The following is a 16879-nucleotide window of genomic DNA, read 5'->3' as shown; positions in this document are numbered from 1 at the left end:
TTATTCATTGATGCTGCGTTTAATGCTGTGCTCGGTATGCACTCATCATACTATCTTGTGGCAATCACTCTACTACATTATAAAGGCTGGGCCTATTGTTTAATCAGACAGGTTCAAAATGGAGACCAGACAATGGATTCAGAAATTAATCAATAATATAATAGGGAATGAATGCCATATCAGTTTGTATCACATACATAATCAGAATGTTAAAATGGATGTTAGTATTAACAGAGTTAAATAGATAATATAATCTTTATTGTCATCAGCTGACCTCGAGCATTTCGTTTATATACGATGTGGGCGTGGCTTCTCTGAAGGGGGCTATTCATAGTTTGACAAAAGACAGGCCGTATCAGCCAATCAGAGACCGTTTCAGAGCAATTCGACGAAGGCGCTTAACTGAGGCAGCCAATGAGCGTCGAGAGAGGGCGGGGCCTGTCTGCGACGCTGCTTGCTGCCGGGGAAACGGAGTTCCGATTGCGGACGGAATTGTGCCGGTGGACTAAAAAACTCCCGCCATTTCGACCAGGAATTAACCTCTTGATTGATCCAGGTTACTTTTTTTTTTTTTTTTTTTAATTTCCTCCCCCCTCAACTTCTAACACTTGTTAATTCTCTGATCTGAGCAATGCAGCAGACACAGTTGATCACAGGAGAGGAGGCCTAGTTTGCAAAGACTTCTCCGGCGCGTCAGACCTCCCGCTGAACGGAGCTCTTCACCGGCGTGCTTCACCCTCTCACTGGCGCTGAAAAACAAACAAAAAAAGTTTACCTGCCACACCTGCCACGTGTTTCCCCCAACCCCAAAACACTGCGTGGACATCACCATGGCCCCGCTGCTGGAGGAGAGGAGAAGGATGCGATGAGGCGGGAGCCGAGAAGCGCACTGTTGTTGTTTTGCAACGAGTTAGCTCGTCGGCTAGCTAGCCTAGCCTAGCTGCTACACGTTGGAGCCGGGCCCCGCCGGTGCTGAGGACACATTACTACAACGCACATTGTTTTAGTAGAAGTTTTTTGTTGTTTTTTTTTTACATCTGTAGAGGTTGAAATGGCGCCACTTTTAGGCCGGAAGCCGTACCCGCTGGTTAAGCCGCTAGCCGAGCCAGCAGGCCCGGGAGAGGAGGTCTACACCATCGAGCACACCAAGGAGGCCTTCAGGAACAAAGAGTATCCTTTCACGTGATGCTGCCCCGTCCTCTCAACCCACCTGCGTGTCTTATGAGTGACTTTATCCAAGTGGCTTTATTGATGCCTACGTGAACAAAGCCCCACGAGCTTTATGTGACGTTACCTCACGTTTTCCCCCTTTAGTGTCTCCCCGCATGCACTCAGTGTGGTCCCACCGGCTAGCTAGCATGCTAGCTCGCTAATGTCCCCCTCCACCGCTCTTGTAGCTAAGTTAGCCGGCTGTTTCGCAAAGCTAGAGATAGTGTTGTGTTTTGTCTGACACGTGGGGGGGATATATATAAATGTTTAGTAAACATAGAGAGCTTGAGAAAGACCCAGATGCTAGCGAGGTTAGCTAGCAGCATGCTAACGCTAGGGATCCCATTATGTCACAATAGCCCGTCGTCTGCTCTCTGGCAGAGGATGTTGAGTGTAGAAGAGCTAGCCTGAGCTACTGGTGCTTTTTTATTTAATTTATTTTTGAGTTTGACAAGAGAGGGCAATAGTCTATTTAAGTGTGTTTTATTTATTCATGGCAGTATGTTTGGCTTGGTTGTGAACTTTACCCACTTGTTTCTGTTTCTGTGTTTGTGTGAAACTTAACTTCACTGATTATGAAGCCAGTTATGACAACCCAATATGACGCACGCAACATTTACTGGAAAGTTTTTTTTAGTTTTTTTATGGTTGCCTGAGTCATAAGTTCTAGTAGCACATTTATTCACTCCATTGTTTGTATGTACTATTGTAATATCACCATTTTTTTTGTCACAGCTATGTGAAGCACAGGCCTCACTTATGCCTCTCCATGCTACATCCCATTTACAGTAGCAGGGCATTTGCCTTGGTGATGTGGTTCGCTTTACTGTAGTAGTTACAGTCATCAGTGGCAGCACAGTCAAACTGTCTACTCCCATTAACTGCCCATAGAAGTGGGTTAACTTTTCCACATAACTTCTGAGCCGGGACTCTTTTCCAGCTTCCATTGTTTCATTATTAATTCCTAGCTCTCCTTACTGTTTTCACAGTTTTGCATTGTTAATTACACCATTTATATACTTTTTTAGAGTATAACCGTTCATTTAGTTTTATGTCTGTTTGTTGGGTGTCCCTTGACCTCCCGCTCTTAATATTTCTGTCAAAGACAGACCACGCATGTCTTGCTTGTAATTAGTAAGTAAATGGCTAAATAAGGAGGAACTGTTTGAATATTACTGCTGTTATTTCTTTAACTAAATGCCTACAGAGAGTATGAGGCACGCTTACAGAGGTATAGTGAGCACATCTGGACATGCAAGAGCACTGGAAGCAGTCAACTCACGCACATAGAAGCATGGGAGGAGGAACAAGAAGTCACCGAACTGTAAGTATGACCCTGTTTGTGTGTGCACGTACACGATTCTATCCAACTTGAGAAATAAGAGCCATTAGTCTACAGTCTGCGGTCCATGGCCTATACAGATTGGCTGTTGATTGAGTTGTATGAAGAATGCACAGGTATGGTTCAGTATATGGCAGTGCTTTGCATTAGGATGTCTGGTAAACCTCTGGTTCCTATTATTTTCTAAATAGATATGCCAACACAGGTTATTAAGATGCCCTCATATGCAGGTTAGCCTCCATGACAGCTGCTCGGTTGTATCACGAAAGAGCCGTACTCTCCCAGTGAAGGTCACAAGGCTTGCTGCTTTGCTATGATTGGATAAATCTGGTGCTCCTCCTCTCATTCTATTCTGAGGGTGTGTGATTGAGTCATCCTTGAATCTGCAGGACCTGGTGAGAGTTTCCTTGTCCTGATCTGTGAAAGGAAAAAAAACAGCCATATAAAATATAGAATAGTTCAACTGATCTTTGTCAGTCCACTCATCACCAACCAGGTGTACGTAAACTGTATGTATATGTGCTGTCAGCAAGAGAAAGTTGGACCAGACCATATATATATATATATGTGGCCATGGATATCTCACAGCAAAGACATGGAAGAACATTGCACAGTTGCCCAGAGCTAAAGTCACTGAGGATCACGGGCTGTATTCAAGCTTTGTCTAATTATATCAGCCAGGAGATTTTACTCCCCCTACTGGTCACTCCCAGCCCTTTGTTGCCCAGTTACGTAATACTCTCATCCCGGTGACGAATGCATTGCAAAAAAATTCAAGCAATGTGAAAAAAAATCATGCCCAGAAAAGAGTGCTTCACACCCTTGGAAAAACTAAATTTATGTCTGATACGTCAGTGGCCTTGTTTGCTGAGCATCAAGGCATTAAAATCAATGTCTCGCTTACTACAAAAAAAAATAGCATATTTTGATGGGAATGCAAGACATTAACTGTATTGCACTTTTATCATCATATATATATTGTTAAACCTTTTTCAGAACTAACTGCTGATTATTTTCTGTGTGCAGGCTTCAGGAGGAGTATCCCCAGTGGTTTGAGAAGCCAGTCCTGGAGATGGTCCACCACAACACAGTGTCTTTAGACAAACTGGTTGAAATGGCCTGGCTGGAAATCCTCACCAAGTATGCTGTGGATGAAGAGTGTGACTTCCTGGTCAGTTTGCACTATTAAATAAATAGACAGGGTTTTTTTGCATTTTAATCCACTGACGACGTCAGCATTTTTTCACTTATTTAATTACACATTATCACTAAAACTATTGTCTTTTAGAGGATCATAGAAATTATTTGGAACTTTTATCAACAAATTTCACACTAAATTCCAATCCCTGCTAAGTTAAATAGGACTTGGCACTAATGTTAAACATAAGAGATGCCCATCCTGAGTGGTCGTGTAGTGTAAAGCAGGTGTTTAGAGGAAAACTTCCTCTCGATGTATTCTGAGATTTCTAACAAGACTTTTTCCCTTCAGGTGGGGAAGGACAAAAGTCTGCAAGTGAAGGTGGTCAAGATCCATCCTCTCGACAATCCAGAGGGTGAGTCGGGGGAGAAGAAGCTTGAAGGCGCCTGTGACTCTCCATCCAGCGACAAGGAGAATGCAAGTCAGGAGAACCAGAGGAAAGAACCTCCTCCCAGAGAAGAGGAGAACAGAAGAGAAAGTCTTAGTGAGTAACAACTGGTGCATAAACGGAGTAAACTGAACAAGTTTTGATGCATGTAGATATTGTAGTCGTGCACCATGGATGTGACAAAACTTTTGGTATAATAATTGATGATGATCTGTGTGTTCCTTTTTAAACTGCACCATTGGTGTATTGTTTGTAGGTTCAGATAAACAATTTTTCCTTAGATGGAATGTTTCATTCTCCCAGTTTCCACTTATTTCACAGCGTTTCAACCACATTTTCCACATGGTTCGGGGGAAAAAGTTATATTATTTTACAAGATATTGTTTTACTACCTTTCAGGTGACAGAGCACGACGTTCCCCAAGGAAACTTCCCACTGCCATGAAGGAAGAGAAGAAGAGATGGGTGATGCCCAAATTCCTTCCTCATAAGTACGACGTGAAGCTCATCAATGAGGATAAGGTCCGTATCCTGTGGTCAACAAAAACTGTCTAAACTGGTCCCAGATAAGAATAAGTCTTGTCTTGAAACCATGAGAGTATATAACTTACATTCGTGGTTCATGATCTTTTGAGGTCTACAAAGTTTGAATTTTTGAAGGAAAAAAAAGCTGAATTTTCCCCAACAACTTGTCTCACAGGTGATCAGTGACGTCCCATCAGACAGTCTTTTCAGAACGGAGCGCCCTCCAACCAAGGAGATCATGCGCTACTTCATCAGGCACTATGCTCTGAGGCTGGGCATGGGCGAGAGTGCTCCCTGGGTGGTTGAAGATGAACTAGTTAAAAAATTTAACTTGCCCAGCAAATTCAGTGACTTTCTTCTTGATCCACACAAGGTAATTTACTCATGGTAATTTACGTTTACATATAAGACAATTTTAAAGAAATTGCTTGTTCTTGTCTCACTTCTTCTTCTTTTTTTGGTCCAAAGTTTTTAGCAGAGAATCCCTCCGCAAAGCGTAAGAGCTTGTCCTCTCCAGAGGGTAAACCCAGCAAGAGGCTGAAGAGCCCTGACACACCAGGAGAGGATTCAGGAAACGAGAAGGGAGAGAAGAAGAGGAAAAGAAAGAAGGACTCTTTAGGCATGCCACTCAGTCCAACCATTTGGGGCCACATGCAGGTAAGCTGGCTTTTTATGAACATAATTGTGTCTCAGTTATAACTTTATGATGATGGGGTTTCCCTTTTTTAAAAGCCAAAGCTTTGCTTCATGGGTTCATATTGTTTGTATTTCAGAAAATGAATGGCTCCCCACTTAAGGTGAAGAACTCTGGAACTCCAAAGAAAGGAGAAGGCAAAGGCTCAGCTCCCTCCACTCCAAAATCAGGCAAGAAGTCTGGGGACAAGAAAGAAGGAAAGAAAACTGGAAAGAGCGGCGACAAGAAGCTCAATGTCCTCAAAACTTCTAAAAAGGACGGTAAAGCTGGTGCTAAGACACCGAAGATGAAGCAGATGACTCTGCTGCATCTGGCTAAGAGCACCGCTGCTGGGAGCCCCAAGAAGAGAGCTCGTAGTTCTGGCATGGGTACGCCGAAACTGGGAAAGCCACTGCACCCTATGGCTCTCCATCTCCTTCGTTACTATAAGGAGCACAAGGGAAAAGAGGACAAAAAGAACTCCCTTTCCTCCCTCATCTCCAAGGCTGCAAAGACCTTGTCCCCCGATGATCGGGACCGGCTGCCCGAAGAGCTCAAAGAGCTGGTGCAGAAACGCTGGGAGCTCCTGGAGCAGAAGAAGCGATGGGCAGCCATGAGTGAGGAGGAAAAGCAGGAAGAGATGAAGAAAAAGCGCGAGGAACTCAAAGAGAAACTTCGAGAAAAGGCCAAGGAGAGACGCGAGAAGGAGATGCTGGTCCGCCGCGAACAATCGCGCAGATACGAGGACCAGGAGATCGAAGGTGGCAAGACGCTGCCGGTATACAAGCTCGTAGACATGCCCGAGGGGTTGCCCAACACCCTGTTTGGTGATGTGGCTATGGTCGTCGACTTCCTCCACTGCTATGCGGGGCTACTGATGCCTGATGACCAGTATCCCATCACGGCAGTGGCTCTGATGGAAGCACTGGCAGGCGAACGGTCCGGCTTCCTCTACCTGAATCGTGTGCTGGTGGTGCTGCTTCAAACGCTGCTGCAGGACGAGCTGGCAGAAGGCTACAGTGAGCTCGATATGCCCTTATCTGAGATCCCCCTCACCATGCACTCAGTCTCAGAGCTGGCACGGTTGTGCCTGCGACCATGCGACGCCCACGGGGAGGAGAGCAACCAGGGTTCAGTGGACTCTGGGGCTTTGGGCGGCTTCGACGATGTGGTGACCAGTGAGTTCTTGGAGAAGCTCGAGACAATCGAGGTGTTTGAGCTGAGCCCCGAGGAGAAGGTCAGCCTGCTGGTGGCACTGTGCCACCGCATACTCATGACGTACTCGGTTGAAGACCACGTTGATGCAATGCACCAACGGTCGGCAGAGGTGTGGAAGGAGCGTCTGGCAATGCTGAAAGAGGTCAATGACCGCAAGAAAGCAGAGAAGCAGATGCGAAAGGAGATGGAGGGCAAAGGTAGGCAGGGGTTAACGGGAGAGCTCTGCCTGCTGTTTTAAATGTAGGAATGAAAGTAATAACTAGATTAAATACTGCTGTGATTCCTGATTCTTCTCATATTTATGCACAAGCTTAAACAATACTCACAAAATATGAATAGAACTTAAGCCAAGCATTTATTTAATATATGTTTTGATCATTTCTATTGTCAAATTGTAAAAGAGAGGAACATTTTCTTTCAGCTTTGCATTAGTCTAATTTAAAGTTTTTCTTTTTTTTTTTCTGGGCTCATAGGCGAGAAAAAGAAAGAGGGGAGTGCTAAGAAGGAGAGCAAAAAAGAAGTGAAGGTAGAGCCAGAACCAGAGCCAGAGGACATGATCAGCTCGGTGAAGAGCCGGCGACTGATGTCCATGCAGGCCAAGAAGGAGAAGGAGGAGATGGACCGACAGAACAAAGGTAAACTTTGAAGCAAGGAGTTGAGCTGTTCAATCCATTACAATATGTTTGAAAAGATGGGAAGTTGGTTAACTGACAAGCTTGAAAGGACTTGTGTCATTTATATTTCTCAGTATTTTGTTTTTCCACCACTGAGATTTTGTAAATGCGTGCCATTTAGAGCAAAACCATACAGTCTACTGTTCATTAATGTATAGCTCTTAAGATGGTATACCTCACTTTTTTATTCCTGTGTTTTCCCCCAAAGAGCGCATGGAGAAAGAGGCTGAAGAGGAGCGTATGCGTAAACAGAGGGCTGCTGTAGAAAAGGCCTTCCAGGATGGAATAACAAAAGCCAGACTTGTCACGCGCAGGATCCCACTGGGAACTGACAGAAATCACAACAGGTCAGTGCTGAACACCAACGTTTATACACGGATAAATGTGAGTTTGTATTGCATAAATAAAAAGTAAAAAGTTGATTCTAACCATGGTTGCTGGATGTTTTTGTTCAGATACTGGCTTTTCTCTGACGTGGTTCCTGGTCTGTACATTGAGAAAGGCTGGGTGCACGAAAGCATCGACTACAGCTTCACCCCTCCACCCGAGGACAAACCAGCCGAGCCCGAGGTAGAGGAGGAAGAGGATGGTGAGTCGGCCTCTACTCATGATTTACAAGGTACAGTAACTTTAGTGTAAGTTGCCTTCATCCAAATGTTTTTTTTTTATTAATATTTGCTGATTATCAAAATATTGGTATTCTGAAACCATTTGTCTCATTTTGCTTGGTGTGGAGTTTTGTGTGTGGACATAATTGGTCGTTTTTGTCTTGGGTAATAAATGACTGTTTTATGTTGTAGGAGCTGAAAAGGATGATGGCAGCATTGATGGTGCTATAAGTGACGGAGCCCAGCAGGGAGCAGCAGCAGACATCTGCATAGAAACTACTGTTCCCAACCAAGGACAGAACCTCTGGTTAGAGCTTTGTTTCTGTCTTCTCTTTCATTTTATCTTATTTTTTTTAAACAATCTTTAATTCTGATATTCTGCCTTTTTGAATACAGGTTTGTTTGTGACAACACAGCTGAGCTGGAGGAACTAGTGGAGAGTCTTCATCCTCAGGGGGTTAGAGAGAGTGAACTGAAGTCCAAGATACAAAGCAGGTACATGCTCTCTCATTATAAGAGATGATTACTTTAACAAACGTGTGTTCATCTGAAGCATTGTTGGTTTGATCCAACATGTGCTATTTAAAGCTTTAACATTCTGTTTGCTGTTTATACAGATATGCCTTTTTTATTTTGAATTTTCATTTATTGTGTTGGTATTAATAGCAGCAGCAAGATTGTTAGGTTATGAAAAGTTTATAATGAAAGTAAAGTGAATACAGAAACACCAGAGCAACAAAAAAGTATGAACAATGGTGTTTTCAAAAAAAGAAGCAGGAAGAACAAAGATGTTTTTAACAAGGCAGCAGTGATGGATTGAATATGAAGCTGTCTCTTCCCTTTTTCAGGTACCAGGACGTCCTCCACTCTGTCCATATGACCCGTAAGGTTAGACTTGGCCTCAGGACCTGCGATGGTTTCTCAGAGCTGCTCAATTACCTGCGCAGTGACATCCAAGAGGTAGCCTCACGACTCCATAAGGGAGGCCTGGGATACCTGGATGACAACGTAGACATCGAAGAGCAGGTAGTTAGTTTGTCCGGCTACATCTGGCCACAATGTCAGTAGCCTTGAAATGTCAACATTGATTTTCACTGAGGTCTCTTAATCTTTCGGTTTAAGTGATTTTTGTAGGACTGTGTCAGGCTGTAGACATGAAACATAATGTGCAATAGGTATTGGCATTTCAATTAAGCAGATAAGTCCACTCATTGTCAAATGTGTCGTGGAAAACACATGCAGGAGAAAAAACCCTAAGTACCAGGCAATAAAATGTTTAGTGTTGAATTAAGCTAGGTTACATTTTAAAGAACAATATAACAGGTTTGTTCACGTATATAATTTGTAGTTTTACTCCTGTTTTTGTAAGCATTGATGCTGTACACCAACCATCATAAACCTTTCAAAGGTTTTATTATATAATGCTATGTTTGTGAAACAGCTACAGTTACATCATACAGTGAAATGTTACTGATTTTATAGTGTATAGTATTTCTGTGTTGTCCACAAAACGTTGTGATTGTAATTCATAACGGTTTTTTTCCCCCCTGTTTTTGTTTAATATTTACAGTTGAAAGACATGGAGAACTTGAAAGAGTTTGGTGAGTGCATCATCACCATTCAGGCCTGCATAATCAAAAAGTTCCTGCAGGGATTCATGGCCCCCAAGCAGAAGAAGAAGAAAAAGCAAGGAGGCGAGGAAAGCAGCAAGGCTGAAGAGGTGGACGACGAGAAGAGACTTGCAGAAGAGGCCAGGGTAAGAGAACAGAGTTGCTGTGTTCAGGTCTCACTAGTAACGTGGTGCCTCAAATAGTCACTGGATGTTGTTGAAATGATGGATTAAGCTGGGGAGGTTTGCAAGGTTATTAAATTCATCATGGTCATAATTCTAGTTAAGGTGTACCAATGACAAAGCACCAGTAATAAAAGTATTTCATTGTTTCTATTTGTGAGAAAAATGGGAGCAATGCCCACATGACAACATTAAAGTAAAGATGCTGAACTAGCAGAGCTACCACTATTGAACTCTTTCTTCATGTAAAATTAAGTTGCTGAGCTTAAACAAGCCTGTTTATTTCCTCCTAGGTGGCGACAGCGGTAGAAAAGTGGAAGACTGCTATCCGAGAGGCCCAGACCTTTTCCCGCATGCACGTCCTGCTGGGGATGTTGGACGCCTGCATAAAGTGGGACATGTCTGCCGAGAATGCTCGCTGCAAAGTCTGTCGCAGGAAAGGTAAGGCCGTTTTCAGCTGCTGTCTCACTCATTTGGTCTCAAAGAAAAAGGAATTGGCTGTTAATAAATTGTGCATCACAGGTTGTGTTCAGACAAGAAGAGCAACATGAGGGAACAGTCAGTCTTTACTTAATAGGTGTGCTGGATTATTGAGTTGCAGTGTGAGAGAAGCAGAGCTACACTACTACCCTTCTGCTCCCTGTCTAGTGCTCAGGCAGAAGCCATCTGTGCTGAGGCTGATGGAGTCTAGACCCAGATCCAAACAGGGCAGCAGCGTCAGGCTCAGAGCAGAACAGACTAGTAATGTCAGGCAGGTCTACATACAGAGCAGCCAGCTCCGCAGGCCAACAGGTGAACCTGTAGTGATAAGATGACGATGAAAGATGTTTACTTGCACAGCTGCAGAGAAATTTTGTTGGCCTTTTCAGGGAGTGAAGATGAGAACAAAAATATTGGCATACTTAATAAAAAAACAAACTTCTTTAGCTCAGAGCTAAGATTTATATATCAATCTCTTCCAGGTGATGATGAGAAACTTATCCTCTGTGACGAGTGCAACAAGGCCTTCCACCTGTTCTGTCTGCGGCCGGCCCTGTACCGCATCCCAACCGGGGAGTGGCTGTGTCCGGCCTGCCAGCCCACTGTGGCCCGACGTGGCTCCCGTTCAAGGTAACTGTAAACTGTCGTGCTACATGGGGGTGATGGTAACACATTTATTCTTCAATGACTAGGTTATCTGTTTAGGTTTTCAAAACTCAAGAGAAAATATCACTGTAATTAGTGCTTTGCTTACAATAAACATGTGACAACTTGACATTTTAGATATAAAAACCCCATTAGATGTGTGTATACATGTCTCTATAAGACATTAATTCATCTAGACAATTCTTCTGCCTAAAGCTGACTTCTTAAAGCTACAGTTTGTACTACCCTCACTTTGCAACACCCAAGCCCCAACTATTTAATTGAAGGAAAATGTCAGAGCAGTGGCTTTAGTGTTAGTAAGACTGACTGTAGGGTTTGACACAAATATATAAACCCAAAACCTCTACAGTAAATCCTTTTTAACTACATATTATGTTCTGTCTTTGTAATTTGAGATTTTTGATCGCCAACCTCTCTATTGCAGGAACTACAACCAAGACACAGATGAAGAGGAGGACGAGGAGGAGTCTGAAGAGGAAGACTCTGAGGAAGATGAAGATGATGAGGAGGAGAATGACTACAAAGCCATGGGTCACAGCTGTGAGTATCAGCAAGAGAACCTTAAGTCAGGGTTTCATAAAGTAGTGTCTGATGGTTCACCATAAGGGTTTCAACCAGAATACGTTAATGTTCTAGTTTTCTTTTGACTTCTATGGACCGACTCCAAACTGGAAACCTCGCGTCATCAATGCATAACGTTTTGTATAACAAACTATGGCACACAAAAAAAAACACTACAAACAAATCAAAATGTCCTAAAGTCACAGATTGTGTTTAGTTTTGGAAAATGTGAATCCTTGGTGCTGAAGGTTGGGAATGAGAGGAATGCTGACGGGCCCCTGTCTCTATTGTCTGTGTGTTGTCATGTAGCACAGCTCAGGTCTGGACCTTTGCTTTGAAGCCAAGCTTCAACCCGGCTTCCCTCACAGAATGTGACAGGATGATCCCCTTTGTCATTTTCAAGCCTGCATGTCAAGGAAAACGATTAAGAAGTTTTATGCATCAATGCAGAATAGTTCAGGAGAGGATTGCAATGAGCCCCTAAGAATCTTTCTCATTTCTAGCGTGAGACTTTGTCATAGTTCACAGCACACTGGGATTGGATTGTTACCAACACGAATAACTAGAGAGAACAATTAGGCATTAATGGTTCATTAACGTTACATCTATCTGCAGGTTGTGTGATAAATAAAAAAAACAGTTAATACTGGTTATACATGGCAAAATTTCAGATTTTTTTTTTTTTTTACCTCTTGTATTGATCACCTTCCGTTATTTCTTTACAGTGAGACCAAGGAAGAAAAATAAGCAGTCTTCATCTCGGCAGAAGACTTCAAAAAGTAAACCCAAGAAGCAGTCGTCTTCAAGTAGTCAGAGCAGCAAACAGAGGACTGGTCCCAGCAGCCCTGCAGACATCGATGAACTGGTAAGAAACCAGCAGGACGCCCTCATACAGAAGCTACGTCTTAATTCTTAGATGAATTAAGGAATATACTTTAGGAAGGAAACATTTGAAGGCAGAAACCTACAGTCCGACTTAATCAGTTTTGTTTTAATTGATTGTTTGTTTGTGTGTGTGATGTCGGAAGGTGCGACAGAGTTCCCAAACAGGAGTGCGCAGACAGGTACTGGAGCTTGAGAGGTGCGAGGAAATCCTCAAGAAACTGATGAAGTTCCGCTACAGCTGGCCTTTCAGGTGAGCAGAGAACAGGATCTGTGCTTATGAATGGACATTCAGTTTATTATTGATCTGCACCAACTACTTGCATGTGCCAGACCAGTGTTTACACCCTGAAGTCACAATCTAACAATTTTTGTAGAAACCCAAAATGGTCTTTTTAAGATGACAGATTTATTTATCTTCATGACATTCCACCCCCGCTACATTCAAAATGTATAGAGTCATTACTACTGAACTAAAATTAGTATATTGCTACTTAGTCTGAAACAATATTTCCAGATTATCCTTGAGAGATGTTGCAGAAGTTGGTCTCTTTAAACCCAAGAACAAAATCAAAAGTGTTCTACTTTACACTCTAGGCTTTGTCTTGTTAAATAGAAATGTCCTTCTACCTGAATGACTTCAGACACTTCATATTACGGTCCTGAAGCTGTAGTCCAACGTGGCTTTCATCTCCGATTTGCTTTATTTAACAGGGAGCCTGTGTCTGTGGAGGAGGCCGAGGACTACTTGGACATCATCTCCCAGCCCATGGATTTCGAAACGATGCTTGGTAAATTCAGCCAGGGCTCGTATCGCCACGCCCAGGATTTCCTGGAAGACCTGAAACTAGTCTTCTCCAACGCGGAGGAGTACAACCAGCAAGGCAGCACCGTGCTCTCCTGCATGGTCAAGACGGAGCAGACGTTCACCGAGCTGATCCAAAAGCTGCTCCCAGGCCTCAGCTACCTCCGGCGGCGTTCACGCAAACGCGTCAGCCGAGCCCCGGCAACATCTGAAGAGGAGGAGGATGAAGAGGATGAAGAAGAAGAGCAGCAGCAGCAGGAGGAGGAGGAACCAAAGAAGAAGATGCAGAATGGCAAATCGAACAGGAAGAAAAGCAGAAATGTTCGAGGACGGAGGGAAGAGGAGAGCGAGAGTGGTGGTGAGGAGGAGGATGATGATGACGATGGCAGGAGGAGAAGTAAGAGGTCCTCTACCACCTCAGGCAAGAAGGATTACAGGGAGCAGGATAGTGATGGCGAGCGGGACACACGGAGAACTCGCCATCGGGGGCCGGGGCGACGCTGGCGGGGCGAGCAGCGACGAGGACCGGTCCAGCCAGCAGCGACATTCCAAGCGACAGAAACGCTCATGAAGTCCAGGGTGCTTATTTTTTTTAATTTGTCGTCTCTTTGCTTTAAAATTTCTGTCCCGCTCTTCTAAAAATTATCAAGAGCCCTCCAGCTCCTCCTCCTCCTCCTCCTCCTCCTCCTCCTCCTCACAGCCAGCGGGACTTAATCCTCAGAAGGACTTTTTTTGTTTTATTGAATTTCTGTTCATATTTTGAAAAACGACAAAAGAAAACTGATTTATATTTGTAACATGTTTAATATTGGTGAATATTTTTTGTTTTGTTTTTCAACCAAGACAAATGAGACATCTGAGATGATGGATGGGTCCTCGTAGCTCTTAAGACTCTTTGATTAGAATTTCTGTTCCAAGTTGACAACATCTCTCTCACACACACACACACACACACACACACACACACACACACACACACACACACACAAAAGTGTATTTTGACTTAAATGTTGTCAGTTAAAAAGATGGTGTCCATGTAGCCGAAAACCCTCTGGGAAATCTTTCTTTGTTAAAAACAACGCTGATGGCTGATATGAATTTTTCCCGTCACCTGTAAATCGCTCTTACTACTAAGCATCTTGACACCAAGATTATCTTTGGTCAAATGCCAGTCTATAGATAAACATGATAGGATTTTTACTAGTTTTAGAATTTTTTCCCAGCCCAGGTGCAGATTTAGTGTCAAAAGCTGGGTCGACACTTCAGGTCACACATGTAGTTGCATCCATTTAGTGCTAAAACACAAAGTTTCATCTCAGCTCTTGGTGCCAAGATGTTTTCAAAAACACGGACTCGATTTGTTGGGTCTCATTTTGTGCGTGTCGAGCTGACCAGCCTTTCCTCTGTAGTGCCCTGCCACTTTAAAACGAACCGGTACCTCAATGATCCATCAGTTTGCACTCCTGTGTAAAGTGCACCTATTATGCCAGCAGCTGCAGGACCAGACTTTATTGAAATTATGTGCATAAACATTTGTAAACATTGTTTAAAAACAAAAATATGTGACATTTGTTAAGAAAATGGGGCATTTTTGAATATTTGATATTTTTTGCACATTTTATTTGGTATTGTAAATGATAACTTGTTGATCTTAATCACATCGAATAAATGGCGAGGTTTGATTAACCGGGGCTCTCCTAGTCAATGCAGAGAACACGTCAGAGTTGTCTTTTGTTTCATTGTCACAGCAGAAATAACTTAGTCACTTGTACATTTTGTAACAAAACCGTAACGTCACTCATTTAAATGGATTAAGTGACACACATGCGGGTGAAACAGCTCCTGAGAGGCAAAAATGAAGGCTTTCCTGGTTATGTCCTGGTTCAGCCACCAGGTGGTGCTCTCTGAATACTTTAATTCCAGCAGTTTCCAAGTAGTTCAGTGACGGTGCTGCAGTGACGGTGCTCTCTGGTCATCAGAGGACAGAGGGGGCTTCATAGCGCTGGTGTGTTTTGGCTCTACAACTTGTTTTTGTAATAACTTCTACACAGTCACAACTTAACAAAAACCTTTTGAACGTGCAGAAGTTTGTGTAGTTTGTGGTGAGGTTGCCAGCGACGTATATGTATACACATATATATATATATCTATACACTGACATGGCTGTGGTTGGTTTGACCTCTTCTTTCTGTGCTGTTCAGTGTTTTTCTAGTGCTGTTATCATCGTGACCTTTCTGATTTCACTTGGCCATTCATTGTTTTTCACCCCCCCCCTTATTTTTTGTTTAAATCCGGCTTTGCTCCTGACATGATTAACAATTGTTTAAAATCACTGTTGTAATTGTTTGACATTTCAACGAACAAACAAAAGGTGACTGCCCTTTCTCAAGTTGAGACCAGACTGTAAATGCTTTCTTTGTTCTTTGAGGAACTGCAAAAGTCTTTTACACCTCCTTTTTTTATATATATATATTTATAGTCTCTAAAGCTGGAGTTTGGGCAGGTTAGGAGGATTCACTTGTAAAGAATTTCCAATAAAGGCAATGGACGAAGACCGTAGTTCTCCCTGTTTTATTTGTGTTGAGCTGATGAGCGTCCCCCCCCCCCGGTCGGACAGACAGACAGACAGACATCACTGCCATCTGTAAAGCCTTGTGAGAAGACAATGATTGTGGAGGAAAAAACGGGTTAGCCGTGACTGCCGACTGATGTCTAATTTTACTTTTTAATAAAATATCAAACAGTGTCTGACTCTCTGATGTGGACTCTTTTCTTAGAAACATCTCCATCTTCTAATAGAAGCCAAATTAACTGCAAATATGTAAGTGTTGAAATCAAAAGTGACGTAAAGACAGAAGAGGATGAGTAACTTGGACTTATGCTGTGAAAACATTTTGTGTAAAAGGTAAAACTTATGAGGATTAAGTTGGACTTAATCACAATTCAGGCTCTTTAATTCACCTCATATTGAACTGTAAGGAGCAATATTAATATCCTCAATTCATTCGGTATAGAGAAAAGACAAATAGAAAGCTGTGGACACAAGAAATTTAAGATATTTACACAAGGCTATAAATATGTCTAGACTACTATTGAATCTGGTTTCTATGGCGACTTACAGACCAAAATAATGATTTAGCTGCTCTCAGTAGGAGCCAGCTACAAGTGCAAGGAGGACAGCAAGATCTTATGAAATATCTAGTGAAGCGCTGACAGCCTTTGAGCCATCTGTAATTTGGCAGCAGGTGTAGGGGGCTAAGAAGGATCAGAGAAAAGGTCAGGGGTGTGAAAAGTCATTGGAAACGTAGCGCTTGATTAGCGGACCGTTCAAACACAGTGACAGCTGCATTCAGCTATTATAAACATAAAAATGTTGTTTTACTTTGACTTGATTTATTGTCCATAAAAAATCAATCCAATTTTAGATATAAGAATGCAGACATGTTTGTTTTTTTAACTGACATTCCTTATATTTCTGTATTATAGAATGAAAGTGTGTCCAACTTACCCAGAAATCTTTGCAACTGCAGCATCTTTAGCAATAAAAGAAGACAGATGCTGCAGGTTCATGATCTTGACCCACAAGAAAAGAAGTTGATGGCAGATTGAGGACGTTATGGGTTAAATGCCCTGAGGCGTTAGAGGGGAATCTCAGCTTTTGTGTTTATTTCTGAGTCTTAATGCTGACTGGATCGCTGTGACGGCCAGTTTTGGTGGCAAATGGAGCCAATATCAACTGAACATTTGCTTGAACTCACCTGAATTGAGTGAACTTCAAATGACCTCAAGTCCTCTTAAGCATTCAAGAACTGTTTTTTAACCTGAATAATACAATACAGTCATGATATATTTACTTTTA

General features: G+C 42.7%; 1 protein-coding gene across 1 annotated transcript; it reads left to right on the top strand.

The window, feature by feature from the left end:
• Positions 1-449: 449 nt before the first annotated feature.
• baz1b (bromodomain adjacent to zinc finger domain, 1B) lies at positions 450-14734 on the top strand. Its single transcript, XM_054600130.1, is given in 22 exon segments — positions 450-1170; positions 2417-2533; positions 3578-3722; positions 4041-4233; positions 4537-4658; positions 4837-5034; positions 5130-5318; positions 5435-6749; positions 7026-7187; positions 7435-7573; positions 7682-7845; positions 8027-8141; positions 8231-8329; positions 8683-8860; positions 9405-9590; positions 9920-10067; positions 10589-10736; positions 11197-11312; positions 12059-12198; positions 12362-12468; positions 12930-13502; positions 13504-14734. Coding segments are annotated over 22 exon segments (4761 nt in total). The 5' UTR covers positions 450-1051; the 3' UTR covers positions 13592-14734.
• The last annotated feature ends 2145 nt before the right edge of the window (positions 14735-16879 follow it).

This window comes from Anoplopoma fimbria, chromosome 1, assembly GCF_027596085.1.
Source record: "Anoplopoma fimbria isolate UVic2021 breed Golden Eagle Sablefish chromosome 1, Afim_UVic_2022, whole genome shotgun sequence".
NCBI lineage: Eukaryota > Metazoa > Chordata > Actinopteri > Perciformes > Anoplopomatidae > Anoplopoma > Anoplopoma fimbria.
Note: the sequence above shows the minus strand (reverse complement) of the source record. Positions and strands in the feature narration are given on the sequence as shown.